Source organism: Drosophila miranda, chromosome XL (assembly GCF_003369915.1).
Source record: "Drosophila miranda strain MSH22 chromosome XL, D.miranda_PacBio2.1, whole genome shotgun sequence".
NCBI lineage: Eukaryota > Metazoa > Arthropoda > Insecta > Diptera > Drosophilidae > Drosophila > Drosophila miranda.
Genome location: NC_046673.1, coordinates 9,442,420 through 9,466,740, shown reverse-complemented (window position 1 = coordinate 9,466,740; position 24,321 = coordinate 9,442,420). Strand labels below are relative to the sequence as shown.

General features: G+C 44.4%; 1 protein-coding gene across 6 annotated transcripts in view; it reads right to left on the bottom strand.

The window, feature by feature from the left end:
• Positions 1–24,043, bottom strand: part of LOC108156039 (protein kinase shaggy) — a 53,305-nt gene extending 29,262 nt beyond the window's left edge. The window contains exons 1-2 of one of the 6 annotated variants that reach the window (XM_033391490.1): positions 23,917–24,043; positions 13,850–14,609 (exon numbers count right to left, since the gene is read on the bottom strand). In XM_033391490.1, coding sequence (XP_033247381.1) covers positions 13,850–13,934 — 85 coding nt within the window. In that variant the 5' untranslated portion in view covers positions 13,935–14,609; positions 23,917–24,043. Of the gene's footprint in view, positions 1–7,882; positions 7,933–10,951; positions 11,532–13,849; positions 14,610–23,487; positions 23,504–23,547; positions 23,638–23,916 lie in introns of those variants that run through there. The other 5 variants (XM_017287310.2, XM_033391496.1, XM_033391493.1 and 2 more) reach the window with 5 other exon arrangements.
• Between the last annotated feature and the right edge of the window lie 278 nt (positions 24,044–24,321).

Genomic DNA, 24,321 nt, shown 5'->3' with positions numbered 1-24,321 from the left:
AGCGAAAAGAAACAAAGCGAAACGAACTGGAAATGAAAATGGCAACGGCACTCCATTCCACCATTCCAATTAAAGCAATTCCAAGGTCAACCAGCAACGAAACAGCGGCATGGAAATGCCAGTAGTGTTCCGTTCCGCTGCGTTCCGACCTGCACACAAATCAATCACAAATCAAAACTCAACTTTGCAACTTTCAAAATGTTTTCAAAAGGCTTTTAATTTGATTTGTTTCTTTTTTTGTGTGTTGCTTTTCGTATACCCTTTTTGTAAGGGAATATTTGAATGATTAAAATATTGTGGCCCAAGGACTAAATGGAAATGTGTTTTAAAACAAACCAGAAACCATTTATGTTTCTATTTATTTTGAAAATATTTAATTTCTTTTTATTTATTTTATTATTATTTTTTAAATTTATTATTTATTTTATTATTGTTTATTTTATTATTGTTTATTTTATTTCTATTTATTTTTTTAATAATAATAATAAATAATAAAATGCAAATATTTTATTATTATATTTATTTATTATTTGTAATTTTTATTTATTTTATTATTATTAAATTTATTTTTATTTATTTTATTATTATTAAATTTATTTTTATTTATTTTATTATTATTAAATTTATTTTTATTTATTTTATTGTTACTGATTTTATAATTATTTATTTTATTATTATTAAATTTCTTATTATTTGTTTGTAATATTATTTATTTTAAATTCGAAAATAGTAGCCGAAAGACAACTCAAAGGCAAGGCTATACTCTTTTACTCTTTCTTTCCAGCCTTCAGCGGTCAGCGGTCGATAAACGGCCTTGCGCTGTGGGGTTTCAGTGGCAGGTGGCACAAGTTGCAGGAGCCACCGACTGGTTTCGGCCTGGCTTACTGGCCTGGCCTCGGCGCGCCACGTCACGTCACGTCACGCCAACACCAACACCACCAACACCGTCAAAAGAACCGCAAATAGGCAAAGCCAAAGCCAAAGCCGAATTCAAAACGTCGTATCCAGTGTGTGTGTGTTGCAAACCGCTAAAGGTCAAGTCAACTAAATGCTATACAATCTAGATCTGGGAGCTGCTTGTGGCAAAAGGCACAGAGAGAGGGGCGGGGCAGGGGAGTGAGAGAGCGAGGGAGAAAGGTGAAATGTCTTTCCGCATATCCACATTCCGGCATAAATTAATAGAACTTCCGCGAAATCAGACGGAACCATACATCCGAGAACCGATTCGATCCGATTCGATTCGATGACATTTCCATTTAAAGTCCAATTAGTCCCATTAATATATTCAGGCAGTCTCCGGTTCTTTCCGCTTCACTTTTGAAGAATCACAAATTGGCGCTCCGAACTATTGATGGAGCAACGTAGTATGTGCCCTTTTCTAACCGATTCTCGAAGAGTAATCGTAGAGTGGGCCCATGTCTAGCAGATTGCCGAACCTGAGTCAGATCGGTTCATTTTTATAGCCAGAAGGAGTGAACACGCCACGCCCTTCCCTTCTCTCCCTTTCACGAACTCTTCATCGTTCAGTGTGTGCCCTCTGGCGGAGGGGCAGAGCCGCTGCCTTAGCTGCGACTCAGAACGTTCCTCGAACCTCGAATGTGGCTCGGAAATCGGAAAAAGATCTCTGTTACCCATAACATGGGCTTTTGCGGGTGTTGCACACTCAATTGTAGGCTAAACAGACCAAAATCTGCGAATACGGGAGAACCCACAAAAGCGAAGCTCCTCCTGGGGAAGATTTACCAAGGCGCGCATGGATGGGTTGGATTCCGTTCCAACAGAATGAAAGATTGCCTTTTTTTGTGTGAGAGAATCAGAAGAAATGGAGCGCTGATAAGGATGGGCATTGGGATTTCCCGCAACAAAATGGAATGGAACAGCGCGTGTTTTTTCGAGTATTTTGGGTGTGGATTTTTATTGCTCATCGGTCACCCATACCGCTTCGTGTCATGTCGTATTGCGTCGTGTGGCCATTGTTTCCGTTCGCCTGCCTGCCTGACGACATATCCCTGCCTCAGGCTCTGCCCCATCCACGTATTGTCATCGTTATTGTTGGCATTACTTTTTTTTATTGCAAATTGAGGTAAACAAAAGGAATTGTTAATTGAACGATAATAGCATCGCATCGCGAGGCAGCAGGTTGCTGTATGAGACATGTCTCTCATCGAGTACAGTGCGTGTTCGAAATGGTAAGGTCGTTCGCCCAAAAGTATTAATCGGTATTTAATTTAATCGGTTTTATACGAAGCACTGGCCTTATTATGGCTCCCATTTAAATCTAGTATTCAAATCGGGTTTAATCGGAGTCCATAGGTGAATCGATAACTGATCGATGGCAAAGCCGATACTAAATTCGATGTGCCTCGTGCCTTCTTTGTCCTTTCTCCTTCGCTACTAAATGCGAAATGTCGATAATTATCAAACATTTCGATGAATTATCGATCAGACGCTCTCTAATGATTATTTTGTTTGATTTTAAAATAAATTGCATTCCATTTTTAATGAAAAATACAAAAACAAATTGAAAATATATTTTATATATTTTTTTTAATTTTAATTTTTTTTTTATTTCTATTAATTTTTTTTATTTAAAAAAGTGTTTTAATTATTATTTTTTTAATTTTTAAAAGTTTTTTATTTTTTTAATTTTTAAGTTTTTTATTTATTCATTTTGAAAAGTTTTTTAATTATTAAAAGTTTTTTTATTTTTAAAAGTGTTTTAATTTAAAAATTAAAGATTAAATTTAAAGTATCTTTTGAACGAAAACATATGCGAAAACATATAAAAACATAAATTATGTTTTTCATTTATTTTTCTATTGATTTACTTTAAGGATCATTACTTTTTGTATCGCACTGTACAGTACACCCCACACTCCAATCGCGGGCAAATTGAATATCGGGGAAGCATTATTTATGACTGTGTATTTTTTTTTTTATTAATGGGCTGCACTGGTTTTTGTGCCATTGGCCGTATTCCGTATTTCTGTCGAACGACATTTCTGGTTACCAAAAATGCCCCGGCATTCGTCTCTGTCTGTCGATCGGTCTGTCTGTGAGCCCAACGATCCCCCGTCCTTATTTGGCAGCCCCAAAAATGGGCGTGAGAAATTGTCAGACCAATTAAATACCGTAGTTTTGTTGTTGTTTTCGCGTCATATCGAGAGCGTCATTAAGACCATATATGTATGTAAATAAATTAACAAATACGTGAGGAGATTTCCAAGTCACTCTCTCTCTCTCTCTCTTTCTCTCTGCTCCAAGAACGAGGAGGCTCTCTGGGGGAACGCGTGACAGGCAGGCAGTAAGCTGGCGAGAGCCGAATCGAATAAAGATTCAAGATTCAAGATTAAACACGCACATAACCAGACGCAGCTGCATTTAACAAGATCGAATCGGTATCGGTATCGGTATTGAGATGAGCGGAAAGATGAGAGCATAAGAGAGAGCAGAGGCTGCTGCATTTTTGGCTTCCAAAAAGCTTTCCAGGGGAGCTTTCCCAGAGAGAGTAGTAGAGAAAGATAGCTTTCACTTGGTGCTTCTCTCTCTCTCTCGTTCTCTCTCTTGCTCTTTCTTCATTCGACTGCCTTGAACCATTGACACATTTAAGGCGGGGGTGGCACTCCACTCGAAGAGCGATCGCGCAACGGTAAATGCCCATCCATATTCTCTCTTGGCGGCCGCAGTGGTGTGTCCATTCGCTTAGGGACAATTTGTGCAGCCAATTGGAGGTAGGGGGGGGGGGGGCGCCTAGTAGGAGGTCAGCGGCGTCTACAAATTGGCGAAAAACTAAACAAAAGCAAACGCAAGAAAAAAATTAAACAAAACGAACAAGAAAATTAGCACATGTCCCCCCTCTCTCTCTCTCATTCTCTCTCTTTCTCGAAAGTGTACATTGTGTGCGTTTGTGTGAGTGTGCAAATATTTCTTCGTCTGTGCTATTTTTATAAGAAATACAAAAAGAAACTGAAGCGAAAGAGCGCGCAAGAGCAACGGGGTAACACTGCCTCAGGCGGGGGCACACCACACACTCCACGCCTCAGCGAGGGGCAGGCGGCGGCGGGGAGGCCTCTAGCTGGCGCTCTGCAAAAGGAGTAGGGTAAGGGGCAGGGGGCATGGGGGCAAGGGGAAGAATTCCGCTGCAGAGTGCTGCCCGGCCCCGGCCCCGGGCCCGTCCCCGGCACAGTTCATGCGAATTTTTTTTGGGAATTTTCCACTGGCCAAGCGGCATAGTCAGACGCTGTCGAAAGGAATTCCGGCTAACCGAAGCATTTGATACCCTTTTGAGGCAATGAAAAGACAACGTACGGTGGCATCTATGGGGCATATCTCTCTATCCGCTCCCCAGGGGTTTCGTTTGTGGCGAATCATTGAATAAAGATGATATTCTGCTTGATATACCCTCTCCTGCGGCAAAGGGTATTGCCAGCAACATGAATAATTCACTTTTGGCCCATGCACACACACACACACAGATAGCCTATGAGTGCCTGTGTGTGTGTGTGTGTGTGTGTGGAGTGCATATTTCAACATTGTCGCACAGCAAATAAGGAATTGCATGCACGTACAAGAGACAACAACAACAACAACAAGACCCCAGACCCGCCACTGACGTCCATAAAAAGTCAAAGCCGAAGGGGACTGCTGGAGGGTGGAAAGGGGAGCAGCACTAAAGCTGGGAACAGAGCTTGAAAATAGAGGGGCCTGCGGGTGTGGAAGAGGAATTGAATTGAGTTAGGTTGCGATACACATCATCGTGGCATCATCGTGAGGCAAGGAGAAGAGCGGGCAATGGGAAGAGTGCTTGCGAGAGAGAGAGGGAGGGAAAGGGGGAGAGCCGCCAGCAGCACCAATTAGCGCGCAGACGCAGCCGCAAAGCCGCAGCAAAAAACTGGTTTGAAGACGACGCCGTCTCACCACTTGTTGCCGTCAGAGTCAGATGGGAACCAAAGACCGAGCGAGAGAGACGGAGAGATTGCAAAAAAAAAAAAAAAACTTTTCCATTGATGAATTTTGTGTGTTGCTTGTGGCATTACAGCGTCTGTGTGTGTGTGTGTGTGTGTGTGGGTGGCATTAAGATAAGAAATATAGACCCTCAAAAGACCAAAAAAAAAAAAAAGATTACCAAAGAGAGAGCTCTCTTTCCAGAAGATTCTCTTTCACCACGCGAAGCCATAGTAAACAGAGTGGAAACATCTTCTTGGTTCTACGGAATATTCTTTCCCAGCATTATCTTAAGATCCATCCAGATGTACAATCCCTCGCATTCCAGAAGATTCGAAAGAATACCCCAAGTGGATTTCTGATTTTCCAACCTTCGAAGGCGATCCTCTCTTTACAAGACCATAAAACCCATTGATGATCTTAAAAGAACCTTTGGGACACCTTGGAGACCCCTTTGGGACTCCTTTCAGACCCCTTGGAGACCCCTTTGAGACCCTCTCTATCGCTGATCGCCTGCAAATTTCACAATCCATTGAAACCATTTCGTATAAGGGGGGCGCTCTTTTGGTTTTTTTTTTAAATTTATTTTAAACATTTTAATTTGGTTTTTTTTTTCTTTTTTTATCGTTTTCTCTCCACAACAAAAACAACAACAGCGGGCACTTTTGGAAATTGAATTGTTTGATGGAATTTGTGATTAGTGGGACATTACACTGTCCCACAAAACTATGCACACACATATGTATGTCACAACAACAAAATACATAATAAAAACAAAAACAAAAAATTGTGATTTTTGTATTACACTTTGGTGTTTGCCCTGCTTCTTCTTTATCTTCGGATTCTTTTTAGTTTTTTTTTTTGGGGGGGGGCAAAATCGATGTGAAACGAAACGAAATGGAAGGAAACGAAACGATACAAAGCGGACGGTGGAAAGTGCGCGGCGCTTGCTCGGTAGATGCGACACGATTGAAACACGATTCGGTGGGACGAAGAGCCAAAAACCAAAACCATAGGCAAAGCCCCACCGCTCCACCAGCAAAAGCAGCGGCAGACCAACGTCAGCGTCGGCAAAAGCAGCGCAGCTGGCGCTAAATGCGTGCGCGACTGTGTGCGTGCGTGAGAGCGTGTGGGACGTGCGCAAGGTGTATTTGTGCAAGGTGAGGCGAGTTTCTCACCGAAAAACAATCAAAGAGAAAGGATTTTTTCACCATTTACAGAAGCAGAAGGGTCGGAGAGAGAGAAAAAGACAAACAAGACAGGAAAATGGTGTGAAAGGGGCTTGGCGCTTTGCATTATTTATTATATTCAGCCATGCATAATATTTTTGTAGATAACCATCGATATTCCACCTTTTTCCCTCATTCAAAAACTTTTAATCAGCTCTTTGCAAAAAAATAATTGTATATTCCGAATAAAATACATTTTTGCCACCACTAGGCCCCTATCCTTCGCCCATTCTCACTGAAAAACAATCAAAGAGAATGGATTTTTCACCATTTACAGAAGCAGACTATTCTTTAGGAGTGTTCGGAAAGAGAGAGGCTTGGCGCTTTGCATTATTTATTATATTCAGCCATGCATCATATCTTTGTAGATAACCATCGATTTTCTACCTTTTTCCCTCATTCAAAAACTTTTAATCAGCTGTTTGCAAAAATAATTGTATATTCCGAATAATATACATTTTTGCCACCATTAGGCCCCTATGCTTCGCACATTAATCGATTGCAACTATTTTTGGTAGATCTCTAATAGGTTTTCATGCCTCTCAGGGGGGTTCTCTTATAATAATCCCGAAAATATTTATATAGCACCCCGTACGGGGAGGAGAGCGTTGTCTGTGGACAGCTTCACCTTATTTTAATGCACTTTGGGTGTTCGTGTGCGTTTAATTCACATTTATATACCTGCATGTGTTCGTGTGCGTGTGCGTGAGTGTTCGTGTCGGAGCATTGAACGTTCTGAAGAGCCGATAAACATGGATCCCCAGGTGGGCGAGAGAGAGAAGAGAGCTGGCGCTCACACGTCAAAATGAGAGTGCAAAACGAAGAGAGAGAGGTAGAGAGAGAGAGCGGGCAAGAATTTATAGTTCGCCCAAGAAAAAAGCTCATTTGCAAGCAGTGCATGCCGCTATCTGTCTGCCTGTCTGTCTGTCTGTCTGTCTCTCCGTGTTCTGGCTGCACCGGTAAACGGCGTGGCGTCCGTCTGTGCGTCGACTTATGCAAAAATTAGGTAACAGACGGCCACAGCCGAGCGGCGGCATCGTCTGCCGATGATTCAACACGACAAAGATGCGAGTGGGTGTGAGGGAGAGAGGGCATGCATGACGACCCCAAAAGTGTAACCTCTCTCTCGCTCTCTCTGCTGTTTGTGGGGGAGGGGGACCGACCGCATTATTGAGGGCCGCCCAAAAGTATGCAGCGCAAGCGAAGCCCTAAAGACGAGGGTACGAGTCCGAAGATATATATTCCTTATCGAGGCTTTTCAAGGGTAAGGATATTTACAAACGTCACCTCATACAAGCCACAATAAGTGCGAGGGAGAGCGAGATCTACCCAAAAACAGATCCTTTAATTATCTTTTCGGAGTAAAGACTAAAGCTAATATTTAAATAATAATTAAAAATTAATTTCTTAATAGTACAAAGCGATGTTCAAGCCATAGATCCATGGAAAGTGGTCTTAAAAATACACAAAAATGATGGAGAATATCTCCAAACGCGGGGGGGTTTGTGTGTGGGGGGTAGTTTCTAAACATAGACTTTCGCTGGCTTACCCTTCGATATACCATTCGATTGCGGTTAATAGATTACACATAAAAAACGGGATCTTCAAACTTACCTGAAAAGAGAGAAAAAAGAAACAGAAAGAGAAACATGATTATCGTAATATTGGAAATATATGGTTATGCATTGGGGGGGACAGGGGACACTGACTGTTCAATAACTGCCCAAACTGTTTCTCAAAGAATGATCTATCGACACTCTTGTCCTCCGGAGTCTTGATCAACATTGTCCCCCCGAATTTGGTGGAACCCGATGGTTCCTCACCGATCTTCAGCTTCATATCACGCACTTTGGCCGTCACCGCCTTGTGGGCATTGGGGTTGGTGCCATCGACAACCGCCGCTGGTATTTGAACCGTTTGATCCTGCATCGGCTCCAGCGAATGGTTCGGCTGCACCGGTTGTGCCGTCTGTATCGGTTTCTTCCTATGTTCCGGATACATTTTGCCCATCTTTCGATTGTGATGGTTAGCGCTCATTCTGGTTGCTTTTGGGCTCAGTTTTTTTGGTATCTTTGTTGTTTTTATGGTATTATATGTGGAAATTTTTACAGAACTGTTTGACGAAAATTTTGGCATAAAAAGCATGAAATGCCTATTACATTCCTTGTTGATTGGTTGTAGAAATGTCCCATAGGCGAAGGGAGACCAGGGATTCGTAAACTTAGGATACACTGGAAGATCTATGATTCTTGATCGGAATGTTAGCTCGAAACGGAATAGGTCTTTCTCGGACTCTTCCACAATGAATTCCCTATACAGGGATGGGGTCCTTGGGTCCATTCGAATGATCTCTGAGGATCGTGAAACAAAATAAATGGCATCGGTTCTACGAAGTCTGTCTGGGGAGCAGCCCATCATTTCCAAAGTATCAGAATCCCATTTTCTTGGGAATTTTGTGGCTTTTCTTGTCAAGCGCAAAAAAAAACATTCAATTTTGGATCGTGGTCAAAGTTTATAGATCTTTAGAAACACCTAAAAGCTTTGGGGGGTCGCCGTATAAATTTATAAACGAATGCATGGATTGTTTCGTCCATCGATTGTGGTATTTTTTCGACCTCTCTCTCTATCGGTAAGGGTATCCACGAATTACATAAATATTTGATGAACAGCAGCGGCAAAAAAAGAGATACGCAAGCAGCGCTGTCGGCAGCAAAAATTCGCTGCATTTGCGCCGCTCGCTTTGACGCTTGGAATGCGCTCACCCGCGCCCGTGCCCGCGCCCTCTCTCCCACACACGCCTCCCGCTCTCATGGTCTTAATCACCTCACCTCACCACCTGCTCATCCTCTCTCTCTCTCTCTCTCGCCTATGTGGGTCATTATCTTGTTTACGCCAAGTGACGACGGCAACAGCGACCGCGATGTCGATGACGCAGCAGCAAGCAGAGGATAGAGAAGAGGCGGGGAGCGGAGAGGATAGACAGCGCATTCAACGCACGATCTGCGAATCAAGACCGTAAAGAAAAAGAGAACAAGTGAGAGGCAATGGCCGAGAGGTGTGCACAGAAAGAGAGAGGGAGAGATGCAATGGCCCAAAGACGGACAGAGAGAGAGAAAGATGCAGCAGAACGAACGCCCACGCCAGGCATGGCCACGCACAGATCACGGGGGGGTTGAGGGTGGTGTTTTTGGCATTCCAGGAGAGAAAATTCAAGGCCAAATAGAGACAGAGAGAGGGAGGGAGAGAGAGAGACACAAGCCAGTAGCTAAAATGTGTGTTAATATTCGATAAAACTTGCAAATAAATCGATTAAAGATTCTCTGGATAACGACAACCCAAAACGGGGGTCCATCATCTCTACAAAATAAATCTATTCTGCGTTCCTTTATTTTTATACAAAATGTATCTGGTTCGGGATCTACGAGGGAATATTTCCAGCTTACGAGTCCCTTGCATTCTGTGGACTCAGCAGAATGCCCAATGGATGGGGTGCGGCGGGGATTGTATATTATTCTTATGGCACGATCTCTGGAAACCCGAAACCCTATCCCCATTTTTTTACGAGTAGTATGGACGCTCGGTCGCTTCTTAGTTTGCCGTCACTCACATAGTATTTCGCTGAGTATTTGCTCTAAAAGGTTATGCCATATACCTGCCATTGAAACAATGGATCTTTTCGAATTAACTTTGGCTTTTATGTACCTTCTCGTTTTGCAGTCGACTTTAAACTAAATCGAAACTAATTCGAAACCAATGCCAAAGGCTTCTAAATACCCAGGATCGGGTCGTAGGTCAGGGTTTAATTTCAAAGATAATTGAAGCAAACTTCACTCAGCCTTGGATTTAATCAAAATGGAATTACTATGTCCATCAGAGCTGTCCGGGTGGGGGGGTGTTGGGCATCGATCCCCCGATGCGGTCTTCGGGGCTAACCTTTTCGTTCCACTTCCACCTCCCCCTTAATTATTTACTGTGTATGCCAGCCAGTATGCCATTCCATTTACTTTTGGCAGTTCAATTTACGTTGTTTTAATTGAATTTAAAACGGAGTCAAAGTGCTGACCACATTTGATTACTATATCCCCAAGCCAGACTTTCTTTCTTTTTACAAATTGGATTATGAACCAATTTCTTTTTGTTTGCTAAATTATTAATAAATATTAATTAAATGTTGTGCTCGATTCTGATATTTTTAGATGCTTTGCCAGAGAGCGAGCGAGAGAGAGAGCCCCGGTGCCCAGAGAGTTTCATCTCGGACTCGTCGCCTGCTGTACTGTTTTTGCACTCACGCACACGGCCACATCTCTCTCTCTCTCTCCCCTTCTGTGTGTGCGTGTGTGTTTGGGCAAAAGATGTCTTTAGACAAGGTAATGCTTTTCTCTGCATTATGTGTTTTCCAAAGGCATGTTTTTGGCAAATGATCGTAAGATACCAAAAGTAGCTCGAAAAAGGGGAGATTGGAAGGCGCAGATTGTTGCAAAACGGACGTTCCACAGATCTTTCCTATTATAGTGAGTATTTGTCGTGGGATAATCAAGGGAAATGCTTGACAACCGAGAATCAATCCTCGGGAACTGTTGCGGGAAATAAGTCATAAGCCGGGGCGAAGAGAGATTGTGCCTCACCTTGTCTTTAGACACTTTGCCCATGTTTTTTTTTTTTGGCTTTGCTTTTTGCCAACAGTGGGGAGAGTAGGGTTTCTTTGGGGCTCTCCCGCCACTCCCCACCCCACCCCGAACTTCCCCTTCCAACCACACTTCTCTTCTCTTCTCTTTTACCTTCGAACAGCGAACTGCGATTGACCAACATGCTCGACGCCTTCGTCAGCCAGCAGTAGAAACGAAAGAACAGAAATACGCTGGGCAGCGACGCCACTGCGCTGCTGCTGCTGCTGCTGCTCCGGTACGGGGGGTGATACGCCGGGTGTTGTCCAAGAGGGAGGGTGGGTGGCGAGCTGTGCTGACCTTCTTTCTCTCTTTCTCGTGAATGGGGTTTCTTTTATTTTCTTTTCGTTTCTTTTTGTTTTTCTGCTCGGTCCCGAGACCGAGAACTGTGTTAGCGGCAGCGGGCCAGCGCCAGCAGCGCAGTCCTGTAGGGCACCGTCGGGCACACACCTATACACACACACACACACACACACTTACACAAGAACGCGAGAGCACGAACAGGCAAAAACACGCGCGCGCTCACGAGAGCGCTGGGGCGTGGGGGCCAGCAGGGGAATACACAGCCCGCAAATAAAACAAAAAAGAATAACACAATTTTGTGAACAGGAAAACCGTTTACACACACACACACGCACACACACTGTTCGCTCAATAAAATTATTTCAAATAACACACAAACGGAGAACCGCCTTGCGGTGCAGCCACGGGATGCCCTGAGCGTGAAAACTAAAAAAAAAATTAAATGTTTAAATGGAAGTTGGAAACGCGCGCGTTTTCATTTAATCCGCGTTGTGTTTCTCGGCTCGGGCGGCTAGCGATGTTTAGTATACACTTGATATATCGATATATACGATTCTGGGTTATGTTGTATCGATATTATTGTGCGATAAGAACAAACTTTTCTCAAAACCCCAGCCAAGTTAGCACAAAAACATTTCTGTAAGTTTTTCGTTGTCCGCAAATGCTCAGTTTTTCGTTTCATCAGCGCTACTAAAATTTCGTGCCGTTTTCGCTTCGAAAAACAACAACACGCACACAGCCACAGAGATCGAGGGAGACGGCAACAGCGACAACTATAACTGTATGCAGTGACAGCAAGAGAGGCAGAACACAGAACACGAACACACAATGAGGCGACGAGAGCGGCTGCACAGCCGAACGGAGAGAGCGAGACACAGCCAGAGGAGGCCGAAGTAACCACAAGGCGTATCAAAGCAAGGTAAGGAAGAGCGGCGGCCAGAGCCAAGCCGTCTCATGGCGCGAGAGAGAGCACATCGCACAGAGAGAGAGAGGAAACCGAGAAAACGAGTACGAGGCAGCAGGTCGCGTGAGGTGAAAACCGCTGTGCGGGGCATGTGTGTGTCTGTGTGTGAGTGTGCTGGCATGCGCGTCACTCGACGTCGTCGCCGTAGTCGTTGCTCGCCGCAGTCGCCATGCGGCGACGATGATGATGTATCTGGTGCCGTGCCTGCACAGTGGAGCGGAGCGGAGAGGGACCGGTTGCATCTGCATACCACTGTGCCAGCCACACGCCAAGCGGCAAATTGGCAAATGTGAGCGAGCGGCTAGAGAAATATTGAGATTGAGAGAGCACACCGAAAATGATATTGAGACAGCGGACAGAGAGGTAGAGAGAGAGAGTGACTAAAAAAACAGATTACTGATTAAGAGATAGATTGTACCTCACCTTGTACCAATACACACCATTATGCGAGCGTATCTGTGTGCGTGTGAGGGTATCGGGGACGAATACCGACAGTGGGCCGCACAGGTGGGCGCACATTCGTTCGCTGATAAGAAAAAAACAAGGCAATCGCTGAGTTTCTTTAGAAAAACAAGAAGATTGGGTATTACCATTTCTATGCCATGCCATTCCAACGAACAGCAGGAAGATTCTGTGTCGTATCATAGATAATCCCAATAAAGAATTGGTTTATCAATGGATCTGGATAGCTTTTAGGTAGATAGTAATATTCCATAATTGTTAGTTTCTCGCATTTTTTCGAAGTTTTGGGAACTGCTTCTCTGAATGCATTTGGGATGCGATGCAGGTGGATGGGTGGTACAAGTGTGTGGCGTGGTGTAGCACACTTTTGGGCAGTCTGGGAATTGCAATCCATTGCACGATACTCGCAGGTGCATTCATGAAGAACGGGCAATCACAGCATTCAACGGTACAAAATACATCTAGCGATCTTAAGGCAAGGTATAGAGGCTATGTGTCTATGAGAGGACAAGATCTACAGTGGTGAAGGTTGAATCACACACTTTTGAACGGTGGATTATCACAAATTGTCTCATATCCTTAAGAATAATTATCCTAAATAGCAAAAATCTAGGAAAATCCACTGGGAAAAACTTACAAGATACATAATTCTGAAGGTACTATTCAGTACTTCCCTCAAAAGACCTAAACAAACAATAAACAAAGAAGGAAGAAAGAGGCTCATCGATCGCAAATATAGGACTTTGATAAAAACCCCCGCCCCAGCAAGCTCTCTTGGACCTATAAGAAATCCATTGAGAGCAGACTACTGCAGGTTAAGGGCAGTCCCTTCCGGAGGCTTGGATGAATTTGGACAAGGTCCCTGGTTTGATCTCGGACAGGTCCGAAATGTCCGTAAGGAAAGCGGCCCCGAGAATCCGAAGACGACGATTTCCAAGGGCCGGGCAGTGGCAGAAGAAGTGGGGGACTGATTCCTCCTCTTCCTCGTCGCGACAACTCCTGCAGAAGTCGTTATGAGGGATAGTGTCCCATCTTTATAAGGAAAATTACAGTCAAAAGGATTCTGTGTGGCCTGCAAGGGGGTGAGCTATGCGGAGGATGTTATGGGAAAATACTCTTAAACAACCAACGATCTAAAGATCTAAGTTTTCAAAAACGAATGCTCCCCGCAAAAGAATGATCTCATTTGTAATAGAACTGATTATGATTATTTCTTATAATGGTCGATGGTCGATGGAGTACCAGGGGGAGGTGATATACATCGAGTTTTGTGGGGTACTTACTGCATGTTTTGACGCCTCCCAGCACCAGACTCGGTGACTGTTTGTTGCCCTCGGCAAAGGAGGAAGTTCTTGGACGTCCGCTCATCGTGACGCAGCGCTGCTTGCTCTCTTCTGCCTCTTTGCTGCTGCTGCTACTCCTTTCTCCTTATATTGCTGTGTGCTGTCACCTGCTCTCTCTCTCTCGCACTCACTCGCACACACACTTTTTAATTGCTGTTTTTTTTTTCCAATAATAAAATATCCCGGCTGTTGTTCGGTTGTTCTTAAGATGGCGGGCAAGCCCTGCTTTTTTCGATCAATGGACTTGTGCCTTGTCCGTCCGCACAAAAAAACTGATCGGATGGTGGAGGAGTAAGGAGCGTGTTTGTGTGTTGAAGTGTTCGGGGGAGGGGGGGTTCCCCAATATTCACAATTGATTATTTTCCTCTCTCCCTCTCACTCTCTCTCTCTCGTTGCCACACGCTGTTGTTTTTTTGCTGCTGCTGCTGCTCCTGTTGGTGATGCTGCATCCACTGCTTTGTGCACTGCTTGATCCTACTGCTCCCACTGCTTCTTCTTCTTCTGCTGCTGTTGCTTCTTCGTTCCACTGCAATGCACGGCCATTGGCATGCCACGAACTTTTTGTCTGTTGTCTTTTGGCTTTTGACTATTCTTTTATTGCCTATTCCTGTTATTGTTTCTTGCTTCTTTCTTTGTTGTTTTTACACACACACACAGACACACTCGTCAAAGGATCAAAGAATTTGTAACTGTTAAACGGCTGGAAACAACATAATAAATATACATATGAAAAAATACCAGTAAAACAATAAAAAACACACACAGCACAAAAACACACACAAAAAATAACAAATCGAAAAACTCGCGCGCGCGTCACGTCACGTGTCTTCCTGTCGTTGTTGTTGTTGTTGCTACACTGCTTGCTGCTGCACTGCTTCCTCTTTACACCCACACACAGAGAAAACTATCTCGTTTCTCCTTTCTTCTTTCAATGGCACGTTTTTGGCGATTATTTTAATTGTCGCTTTTTTGTTCCTTCATTTGTTCTTCTTTCTCTTTCAAATTGCACAACACTCACAAACACAAACGCGATTCAACTGCAGTTAGTCTGTTATTACTGCTGCTCTCTCTCTCTCTCTCTTTTTTGGCAACACACACATCCACTTCAAGCGGAAGCAGAGAGTACGCTATGCATGGGGCGGCGTCCAACCTGCAATTAGAGCAAAAGAGAACAAGAAATTGGCATTTAGTTTGATGTATATAAACAGGTACATATACATATGTATATATCGATATATTTGATGTATTGGAGATGACACTCGAAGACTTAAATCCCCTTAGAGACCAGTCGAGGCGATATGCCTGGATTTTAGAGACTAAAGCAGTTAGTAGGAGCGAAATATGCTTAAAAATAACACAAAGCAGTGTTCCGAACCGCTTTTTCCCCCATAAATGCAGGCCTATGGCATGGTGCCTAGTCATGCACACGACATGCGCGGGCATTTCTTTGTTGAAAGCAGTTTGTAAGCAGTGCAAATATGTATTATTAGCATAATTCCATTTGAAATGTATTTAGGATTGATTCTTTTGCAAGTTTCGATAATGCTTGGTGGCTACCCTCTCCCGCTCTCTCTCTCTGTGTGTCTTGGGTCTCCCTCTCTCGTGTTAAGGCAATAAATTGGACGGTAATTCACAAACAGATGTTAATCAAAGCAAAAGACCGAAGGGAGGTGAAAGAAGAAGAGAGTAAGAAGATGAGCAAAAGGAAAACAAAACGAAAGAACCGACTGTCAGTCAGTGCAGTGCAGTGGCGTAGTAGTAGGGGGGGCTGGGGGGGATGGGCCTTTGTCTATGCCCTGCTTGGGCGTGGCTCAAATTGGTCGATCCATATGGGGGGCTCGAGCCCCCTCCCTCGAGCTTTTATCGCTAAAATAATTGGAGTAATAATATTAAAAGGATAACAAAACAAAGCAAAAGCAAAAAACCACCAACAATTCAATTAAGCGTCGAACCAAACGGTCGGAAGGCAGGCTGATTGAGTGGCTCCCTAATTGTCTGTGTACATTCCCCTCCCCAGAGAGTGGAGAGAGAGAGAGAGAGAGAGAGCACGGAGCGGCATGGGCCGTGTGCCAATTGCAAGCGACCGCCTGACAATGACACCATTTCATTTTTAAATAGATCAACAACAACAAAAGCTCCCAAAGAGACTGACAGAGAGAGAGGGCAAGCACACAGCAAAGAGAGAGAGCACATAATTTATGACTCTCAACCACGCAAAAGCCGGCCGCGGCCCCAAAAAACTGCATGCAATAAATTCTATGCCAAAAAAAAGGGACAATAACGGCGGGGCGGCAGGGCCAGCACTCTCCAAGAAGGGACTAGGGGGGGGGGGGGGGGGGGGGGGGGGGGGGGGGGGGGGGGACGCAAAGTAAAGAGCAAGCGAGACAGCAACAATGGCGACACCACGACGACGAGGACGCGCTGTCGTCATGCGACGACGACGACGACGGCAGCCATTTGACCCACAAAAACCAAATGCCGCAAAGTCCCCGTTTCCCCACCCCCTCCCCCTAGCCTACCGACCACTGCACCACCCTTTGTGTAGGTGTGCACACACACACACACACACACAGCCATAGCTTACATTTCCATTCATTCAATTAGCTCTCATTCAAAATTTGACCAAAGAAAAATGTGTGCAAAAACGAAGTGAAATGAGGCGAAGGTCGTACGTCACCAGACCACCCCCTTCCCCCCACACCATACAGGTGTTAAGGGCAGGAGAGAGGGAGAGGGCAAGGGAGGAAGGGATTTTGATTTGATTTTATGGAAGCAATCCACAAGAATTTTATCGTGAGTTATCATCACTAAATCATTAGTAAGCACACACTTTCCAACACTAAAACAACACTAGCCACTAAAATCAAATTAGAAGGGGATGAAGGTATATGAAAATGACAATCGTCGGGGGTTTTCGTGGTGCAAAACATATATATTATATCTCTAAATTATATGGACAAGTTTTGGATCGTCGTGGACTTATATCGGCGCAAGCGATCGAAGCGAGTGAGCCGGTGGTTGGCGCACGATAAGAAGCAGTGCTCACACACGCACACACACACGCAGATCATCCGTTGGTCGCGCGACGCACAGGCGAAAAGTGCAAAAGAGAATGCTGGAGAACCCATAAACAAAATACATGTCGTGTACTAGATTAGAATGCTGTTGTTACTGGGCATTAGGTATACATCAATATTAATCAATTTAATATCAAGCGCATTATTTCTGAACCAAATGAAGAAGGAAGAGGCGTCAAAAGTCGGTAGAATGCGCAGATATATGTTTAAGGATCTATGGTAGAGTTCCATTTCGAGGATTGGATGTTTTAGCAGGACAACGCTACTAAACATGTGTGAGGGTATGCGAGGACGACAGACATGCTCCTTCTCTAATGAAGGAGGAGGACCATTTGGGCGTCCCGTCAGGCCAAGTTTTTGGGGGCCCTTAAAGTCCCGACATTTGATATGGGTATAAAGGAAGGGAAACACTATATCCTACTAACAAAAGAAACCAAAAAAAGACAAACAAAATAAAAAAAGGATTTGAAAAGCAAACAATTTTTAAAACCGAAAATTTCTTTGAAGGAAATAATTTTTAAACAAATATTTTCTTGATACAAAAATTAATTATTTCAAATATAACGGGTGCCCCAATTTGTTTTTGTTTTTAAAATAAAAAATAAACACAAACGACATCCCACAAGGCATTTTTTTTTTTTGCTAATTTCCCCCAGAAATGGGGGGGATTCCATCATCAATGGGGGGAAGGCTAGAGCTATGCGGATGGCTATCAATTATCGACCGCTGGGGTCCGCCCAGGATGGTGGGGAGTGTGGGGCAAGGCACACACAAAAAAAAACCGCAACAAAAATAAATCAATGCCCAGTCAAGGCGACACTGGGCGCTTGAAACAGCACAAAAGAAGTGGGGAGGGGGGAGAAGGACACTCCAAAAAGTATGCTATGGCATTTGCTGTCAAACAGCAGGGGCTTGGGGGGGTAGGAGGGTAGGGGAGGGGTGTTGGGTGTATCCATCAAGGTTAAAAGCGTCAAGGCAAACATTTTGGCAGCAGCCACAGATGCCGCATGAGGAAGAGGTCTGCACGAGTGGGAAAGCTCTCTGGCTCTATCTTTTGACAAGAGAGAGGGAGCGAGAAACAGAGAGAGGGAGAGAGAGAGAAAGGGTAAGCCTTTGAAATCGAACACCAAACTGAAAATTGAGGCCCCTGCCACACTCGCGACTCAAAGCGTGCCCTTATTTGTTTTCTCTATAAACAAATAGGGGGAACCCCCATGCTGTCGCCTATCTTTGTTTGTTTATCGATCAATAAAGCTTCAAATCAATATTATTTCTGGCAACTGGAAACCCAAAACCGATTCGAAAACAATTTAATTGCAGCCCAGGAGTCCAGGCATTCATGGCAGCCTATGATGAAGATTCGTTCAAGGCCCAAAGCTCCTAAGGAAGGCAGTAAAGGATCAGGGCAAGAACTCGTTTGATTCCAAAGATATTTCACAGATTTCCCGGCACTGTGGCAATCGAATGTCCATCAGAGCTGTCCCGTGAGGAAGCGACTTCACCTCTATCTCCATATACCATATCCCCACCCGCTCTTTCTTTCCCCCCTCCCGAATATCTGTTTGTTGTCGCCAATTGGTTTCTATTTTTAGACAAAAAAAGGGGGGCCGGGTCCATTGGGTACTCGCCCCCGCAGCAACAAAAACTGAAAGCTGCTTCTTTTCCGCACGTCACAAATTCCTCGGGCCCACCACCTCCACCTCCCCCTCCACGTCTACTTTCTACCCTCTCGGCTTTTGGCCATATTCCACTCTCTTCGCGCCGGCTATTTTCGCGTGCTTCTCACACGTATTTTTAGTTGCTTTATTTATTGATACACGCGCCCCAATCAGCAGCCCAATAGGTGCCACAACAGAAGGAGGAGGTGCCACAATCCTTTGCGTGTTTTCTCTTTGGGTTTTTGAGGGTTCTCATTCTCATCCTTTCATCCTAAAGAGGACTTTGGTTCCCAAGGGACGAGAGAGAGAGAGCGAAAGAGACTGCAAAACGAAGAAAAACAAATATATGAAAACTACTGACTATTGATTTAGTGTGTCTACTGCTTGGCACTGCTTGCACACGTTGCGCTTTGATCTTGGACTGCAGAACTGCTGCTCTTAAAGTGAACTGCTTGACAATTACAGTAAACCATCAAGAGCACTGCTTCCCCGCCAATCACTTTCCAAAGAAATTGCTGCCCATTGCACTTTCCGAACATTTCGAACGGACTAATGGACTTCCATTCCCAAGCCTGTTCTTTCTTCTACCCCACTCGATCGACAGCTGTCTGTAAAACAAAAAAAACAAAAAACAGCTGTTGATAAAATGTTTCCACTAGACTTGACTAGCCACCAATTAAGCGGCTAAAACTATTTACTACGGTTGAGTACCATCCCCGACTATCAAAAAAAAGATTCTGAATCACACCAAACACCAAACACTTTTCGAAACGCAAGAGCTGGGCCATAGAGCCACAAACAAAGGTAAAACTACGTAATTTCATGGAAATAAATATAGTACATGTGTACGTACATATGTATGTTATGTATATTAAGCAACAAAGAAGTCGAACCGAACACGAACAGCCCCCCCCCAACCGCCACCCCAAGCCCAACCCGAAAGCCCATCATAATCTTATCGCATGGAATGAGTAGCGGAGTTTTAAATCTTTATATTTGCACTTTATTCTTTTGTTTCGAAAACGAACACACACACACAAAGGAATACCAGGTTAATTCTATCAGTAGATAGCGATAGAATCGTTCATAGATTACACGTTTGGGCGGACTCATTCTCTTTGGTGGGCTCTTTTCACCGTTCTGGTCAGTGTCAGCTGATCATCAGGATCTCAGCTGTTGAGCCCTGGTTTGGATAATCTTCCAACCAACTTACGGCGGGTTTCTGTGAATCCTTCCATCGATGTCCCAGCCTTTTCACGAATGAATTCTTAAGACACTTTACACCCGTATTCCAATTGTTACACAAAAAAATCATTGCACTTAAAAAAAAGGAAAGCAGTTGGAGATTCACAGGTTTTTAGATAATTATCATAAAATTTCACAAGCAAAAAAAAAACAAAATAAATCGTTCGACAAGCAGTTAACCACTTAACAAGTGTTAAGCAGTGTATCCTGCCGCTCTAACCACGTGACGGCATGAAGAAATGCCCCGTTAGTCAGCAGAGTTCAGAGTTCAGAGGCAAGCGTCACAGCAGCACCCCCCCAAAAAAGACACACGTGACACACAATTATGTAAGCTCCTCCTGCTGGTGCTGGTGCCCCAACAACAGCTGATTGCCGCACAGGAAAACGACACACACAAGCACAGAAAAAATTCGCCAAATATTTTGTGTGAAAAGTAGCGAAAAACACAAAAACGTCAGAGAGACCCAGCGTAAAATTTGTGTAGCAAGAAAAATCATCGCATTGATTTTGGGAGCACCCCCCCTACGAGGCGGCGAACGACAATGACGAGGACGAAACACGACGACAATGAGGCACTGCCTCGTGGAAGAAAGCAAACACCGAGTGCCCGAAACAAAGGGGGTGGTGGGGGGGGGTCAAGTACAGCAAGGACGCCGCATCAGACTTAAGGCATCCCATCCAGCTTTGACTGGCACCAGGCGGAATGTGGCTGCTGCTGCGCCTGCAGTGGGGGCGCAACTAGTGCGCCACGCTGTGGCACAGGGTAGCCGCCGCCTCGTCGTGTGTCGGTTCGGCTCGCTTCGGTTCGGTTCGGTTCGGTTGGGGATGCCCCCGATATCCTTAAAGAAAGGAGCATTGAATGGGTATATGAAAATAATAACCAGATTATTGTTTTTATATACATCTTTATGAAATGGCCAGGTGGTGCTGCACCACCACCAGCTGCTCCTGCTGCTGGGGGCTCCTGCTGGGGCTGCTGGGTGGCTCCTGCTATGCGGTAATCGATAAAATTGTGTACAAAGTATCGGAATGTCACGCGCAGGCGAAGGACAACTCTGGCACGCGCAGCCTGGGCAGTGTTGCTAACGAAACGGCCCACACACACACACACACACATACACACCATGTGCTTGCATCTGTATTGGTAGGACACAAACAGCTGTGTGGAAGAAAAGCAGAGCAGAAAAGAGCCCGAAAGAAACTTGTTTTAAATAATTCCGTAATAGGTTGCCAGGCCATGCTCTTCGGCTCTCCCCATCTCCCTCTCTCTAGCTCTCCCTCTCTTTCGTTCTGTTTGACTGTGTGTGCACACACACGTGTCTGTGTGCCGCCACAGGAAGTTGACAACTCTGGCATTCAACCTTTTGGCATGACTTCATACCGATGTATGTGTGTGGCGTGGGCGTGGGTTTGCTCTCTCTCTCCCTCCCTCTCTCTCTCTCTATCTCGTTGCATGGCCTGCATGCAGTAGTCCCCCTTTCATTTGCCATCAAATTTCACGCGTGACTTGTAATAAATAACAAAGACCAGAATGGGACTGCCTACCAATTGATTAGATTATCCCTTTATCGGGGATCCCTTTCATTTGAAGGGGACTTTTCCATAGTTCTCTGTAGGACTTGTAGCACAAGTATTTTCCGTATTTCTTTTGTGCGGTTCTGTCTGTCTTAGAGTCATTTTCAATGTCATTTTTCAATCCAAAAATTGCACTTTGCAACCAGAATAATGATGAGGGTGCACCACCACCACCACCAACCACCACCAACAACAACAACAAGAATCAAAGCCAACGCGACACAAAGAATTTTCGCACAAAATTTCATTTTATTTAATTGAAATTCCTTTCGACCGGCGCGCCGTACGGTTCATTATGGAATCATCGCCGCATTGCCGGCACCCGGCTATCCGTCACTGGCGGCACAGTGGGTCACAAATAAATATCATCAATTACTCGTACGATGGGCCCCAACCCACTACAGACAGACCGACCGCCCGACCCACCTCCTCCATCTCCATGAGTAATCCCCGTCCATGCCGCTGCCGTTTGGAGAGAGAATATTATGATTTCGAAAATGTAGGATCTTGGGGATTACCCTGAGAGATACCTCGTGAGATCACGTGACAATACTCATAAATAATGTACAGTCGGAATGAAGACTGAAATCAAAAGCATTGGCAACAGTCGGAACACTTGTTTGAGGATTCTGTGTGAGATCATTTGGGGGACATGAAATGAATCCGTTTAGCGGATCAGCTCCAAAGAGTAGATGATTGTCTTGCCCCTTTGCTGGGCTACCACAACAGAAACACCGTTCTATATGCTATATATGCTATCATTCAGGGAAGCTTTACTAATCCGCCTAGTCATGCCGTGTATGTAGACTTGTTTCATTCCCAAATGACATAATGATCCAATATGACAGTTGCAACTGACAAACCACATAGCTACAAACATAAACGTCATATATGAAGCAAAAGAAAAAAGGCGATGACTATGTTTCACTGCGCTGCAAATATCTGGTCAAAATCGGAATACCCTCTCCCTCGCCCTGACCCAAGATAAGACACTGCGCTCCTTCAGAATGCGCTCCTGGCGCTACGACTCACCTGACTTTGCTCCACTGTGCAGCGACGGCGACGGTGACGGCGACGTCAGCGCAGGCCATAGGCATTGGCAGCAACGTCGTCAATTGCAGTTTTATGTTCATTCGCTTTCGGCGCGGAGCAGAGCGGAGCGGAGTGTGTGTGCCTGTCCGTGTGTTTGTTTGTTGTTTTTCCTTTGCAACAATTTCATGTAGTATTTATTTATTCATTCAATTTTTGCAGCACAGCACTCGAAAAAAAAAAACCATTGAAGTCACTCGCACACACACACAAATAGGCGGGGGACACGCGACACTCACGTATGTACACTTGTTCACCTATCGCCATAAGGAAGTGGGAGGGTACTGCATGGGCAGGGGCGGGGGCGGGGGCAGGGAGAGAGTGAGAGAAGGAGAGTTTAGTTTCGGCAGCGGGGGAGCTTGTGTAACGCTATTCCAATTTTCGTGTAGAATTTTGTACTGAATTTGCACTGCTTACAGAACACTCTCCCCACCACTTCACAGAACTTCCGCTTTAATACGTTTTTTTCTTTTTTTTTGTAATTAACAAAAGTAAAGCAGCCACACACACACATACACACATATGTATATGCAGGCGCACGAATGGGGTGAAAAAAGAGAGAGAGCAGAGTGAACACACACACACACACAAGCACACAGTGGCGAGCGCCCCGAATTTGTATTTATTTAAAAAAATATATAAATTGTTAATATACGATTATTCATTTTTAGGTATATACATTTTTCCTACATTTCTTTTCGTTAAATTTTTTTACTGCTTTCTTTTAGCTGCCGCCTCACGCACACACACACAAAGGCACGCGCGCACACACAAACACACACGCAGAGGGCAGAGAGAGGCCGCGGCCGCTGCTCTGCTGACTTTTTCCATTTGCTACACCTTGCTTCCGCATATACTTTCCTGCTCCTACCAAAAAAAAAAATTTGGAAAAAACAAAAAGTTGCATATGGCTTTTCACTGGCACTTTTGCTACCTTATTCGCCTACTCTTCTCCGCTTTGTACAGGCTTCTCGTTCTAATTACTTTTACTTACAACGCGTGCGTCTCTCTTTCGCTGTTCACGTTGTACAATACATATATAACTATATGCATACATATACATAAGTATTTTTTTTTTTTGGCACTTTGTACTTGGCGTTTTTTTTTAGTTCCACCTTTTTTCCATTGAGTATTTGCGGATTATTCGTTTTTATTCGCTTTTCGATTCGTATATGCGTATATGTATGCGTGCGTTTTGTTGGAGAGTGTGATTATTTATCGAATGCCGACGACGACTAACTTTTTTGCCATTTTAACATGGCGGCGGCCCCCGTGTCCGTGTGGTATGTGTATTTGTGCACAGAGGGGCGCTGCTGCCGCTGCAACAACACCAACAACATGAAGCACTGGCACAACTACTTACACTTTCACTAAACGAAAAAATAATTATGCGCCGCGCGTGCGTTTTTCACGTTTATTCGTGTTTAATGTTTAATTTTTCGGAGGCAAGCAGTGTGACTTATCGATAAAGTAATTTTTTCATTTGGTGTTGGATGTTAATTTATTACATCTTACACGGCAACTACACGGCTACTACACATTTACTACTTAATGGGAAGAAAAAGAGGGTGTGAAAAACAGGCAACACCGCCCAGAATATGCAATGCATGCAAGGTGAAATCCACCCCATTTGTCCAATATACCTTGGAGGTGAAAACCGATTTTGTCTTCAAGGTATATTGTCCTCACACGCGACGTGCGAGGTGAGTTTCGTGGGAACCTTGAAATTTTCCTTGGCTGTTTTTGCCTGTTGGCCATACCCTTTATT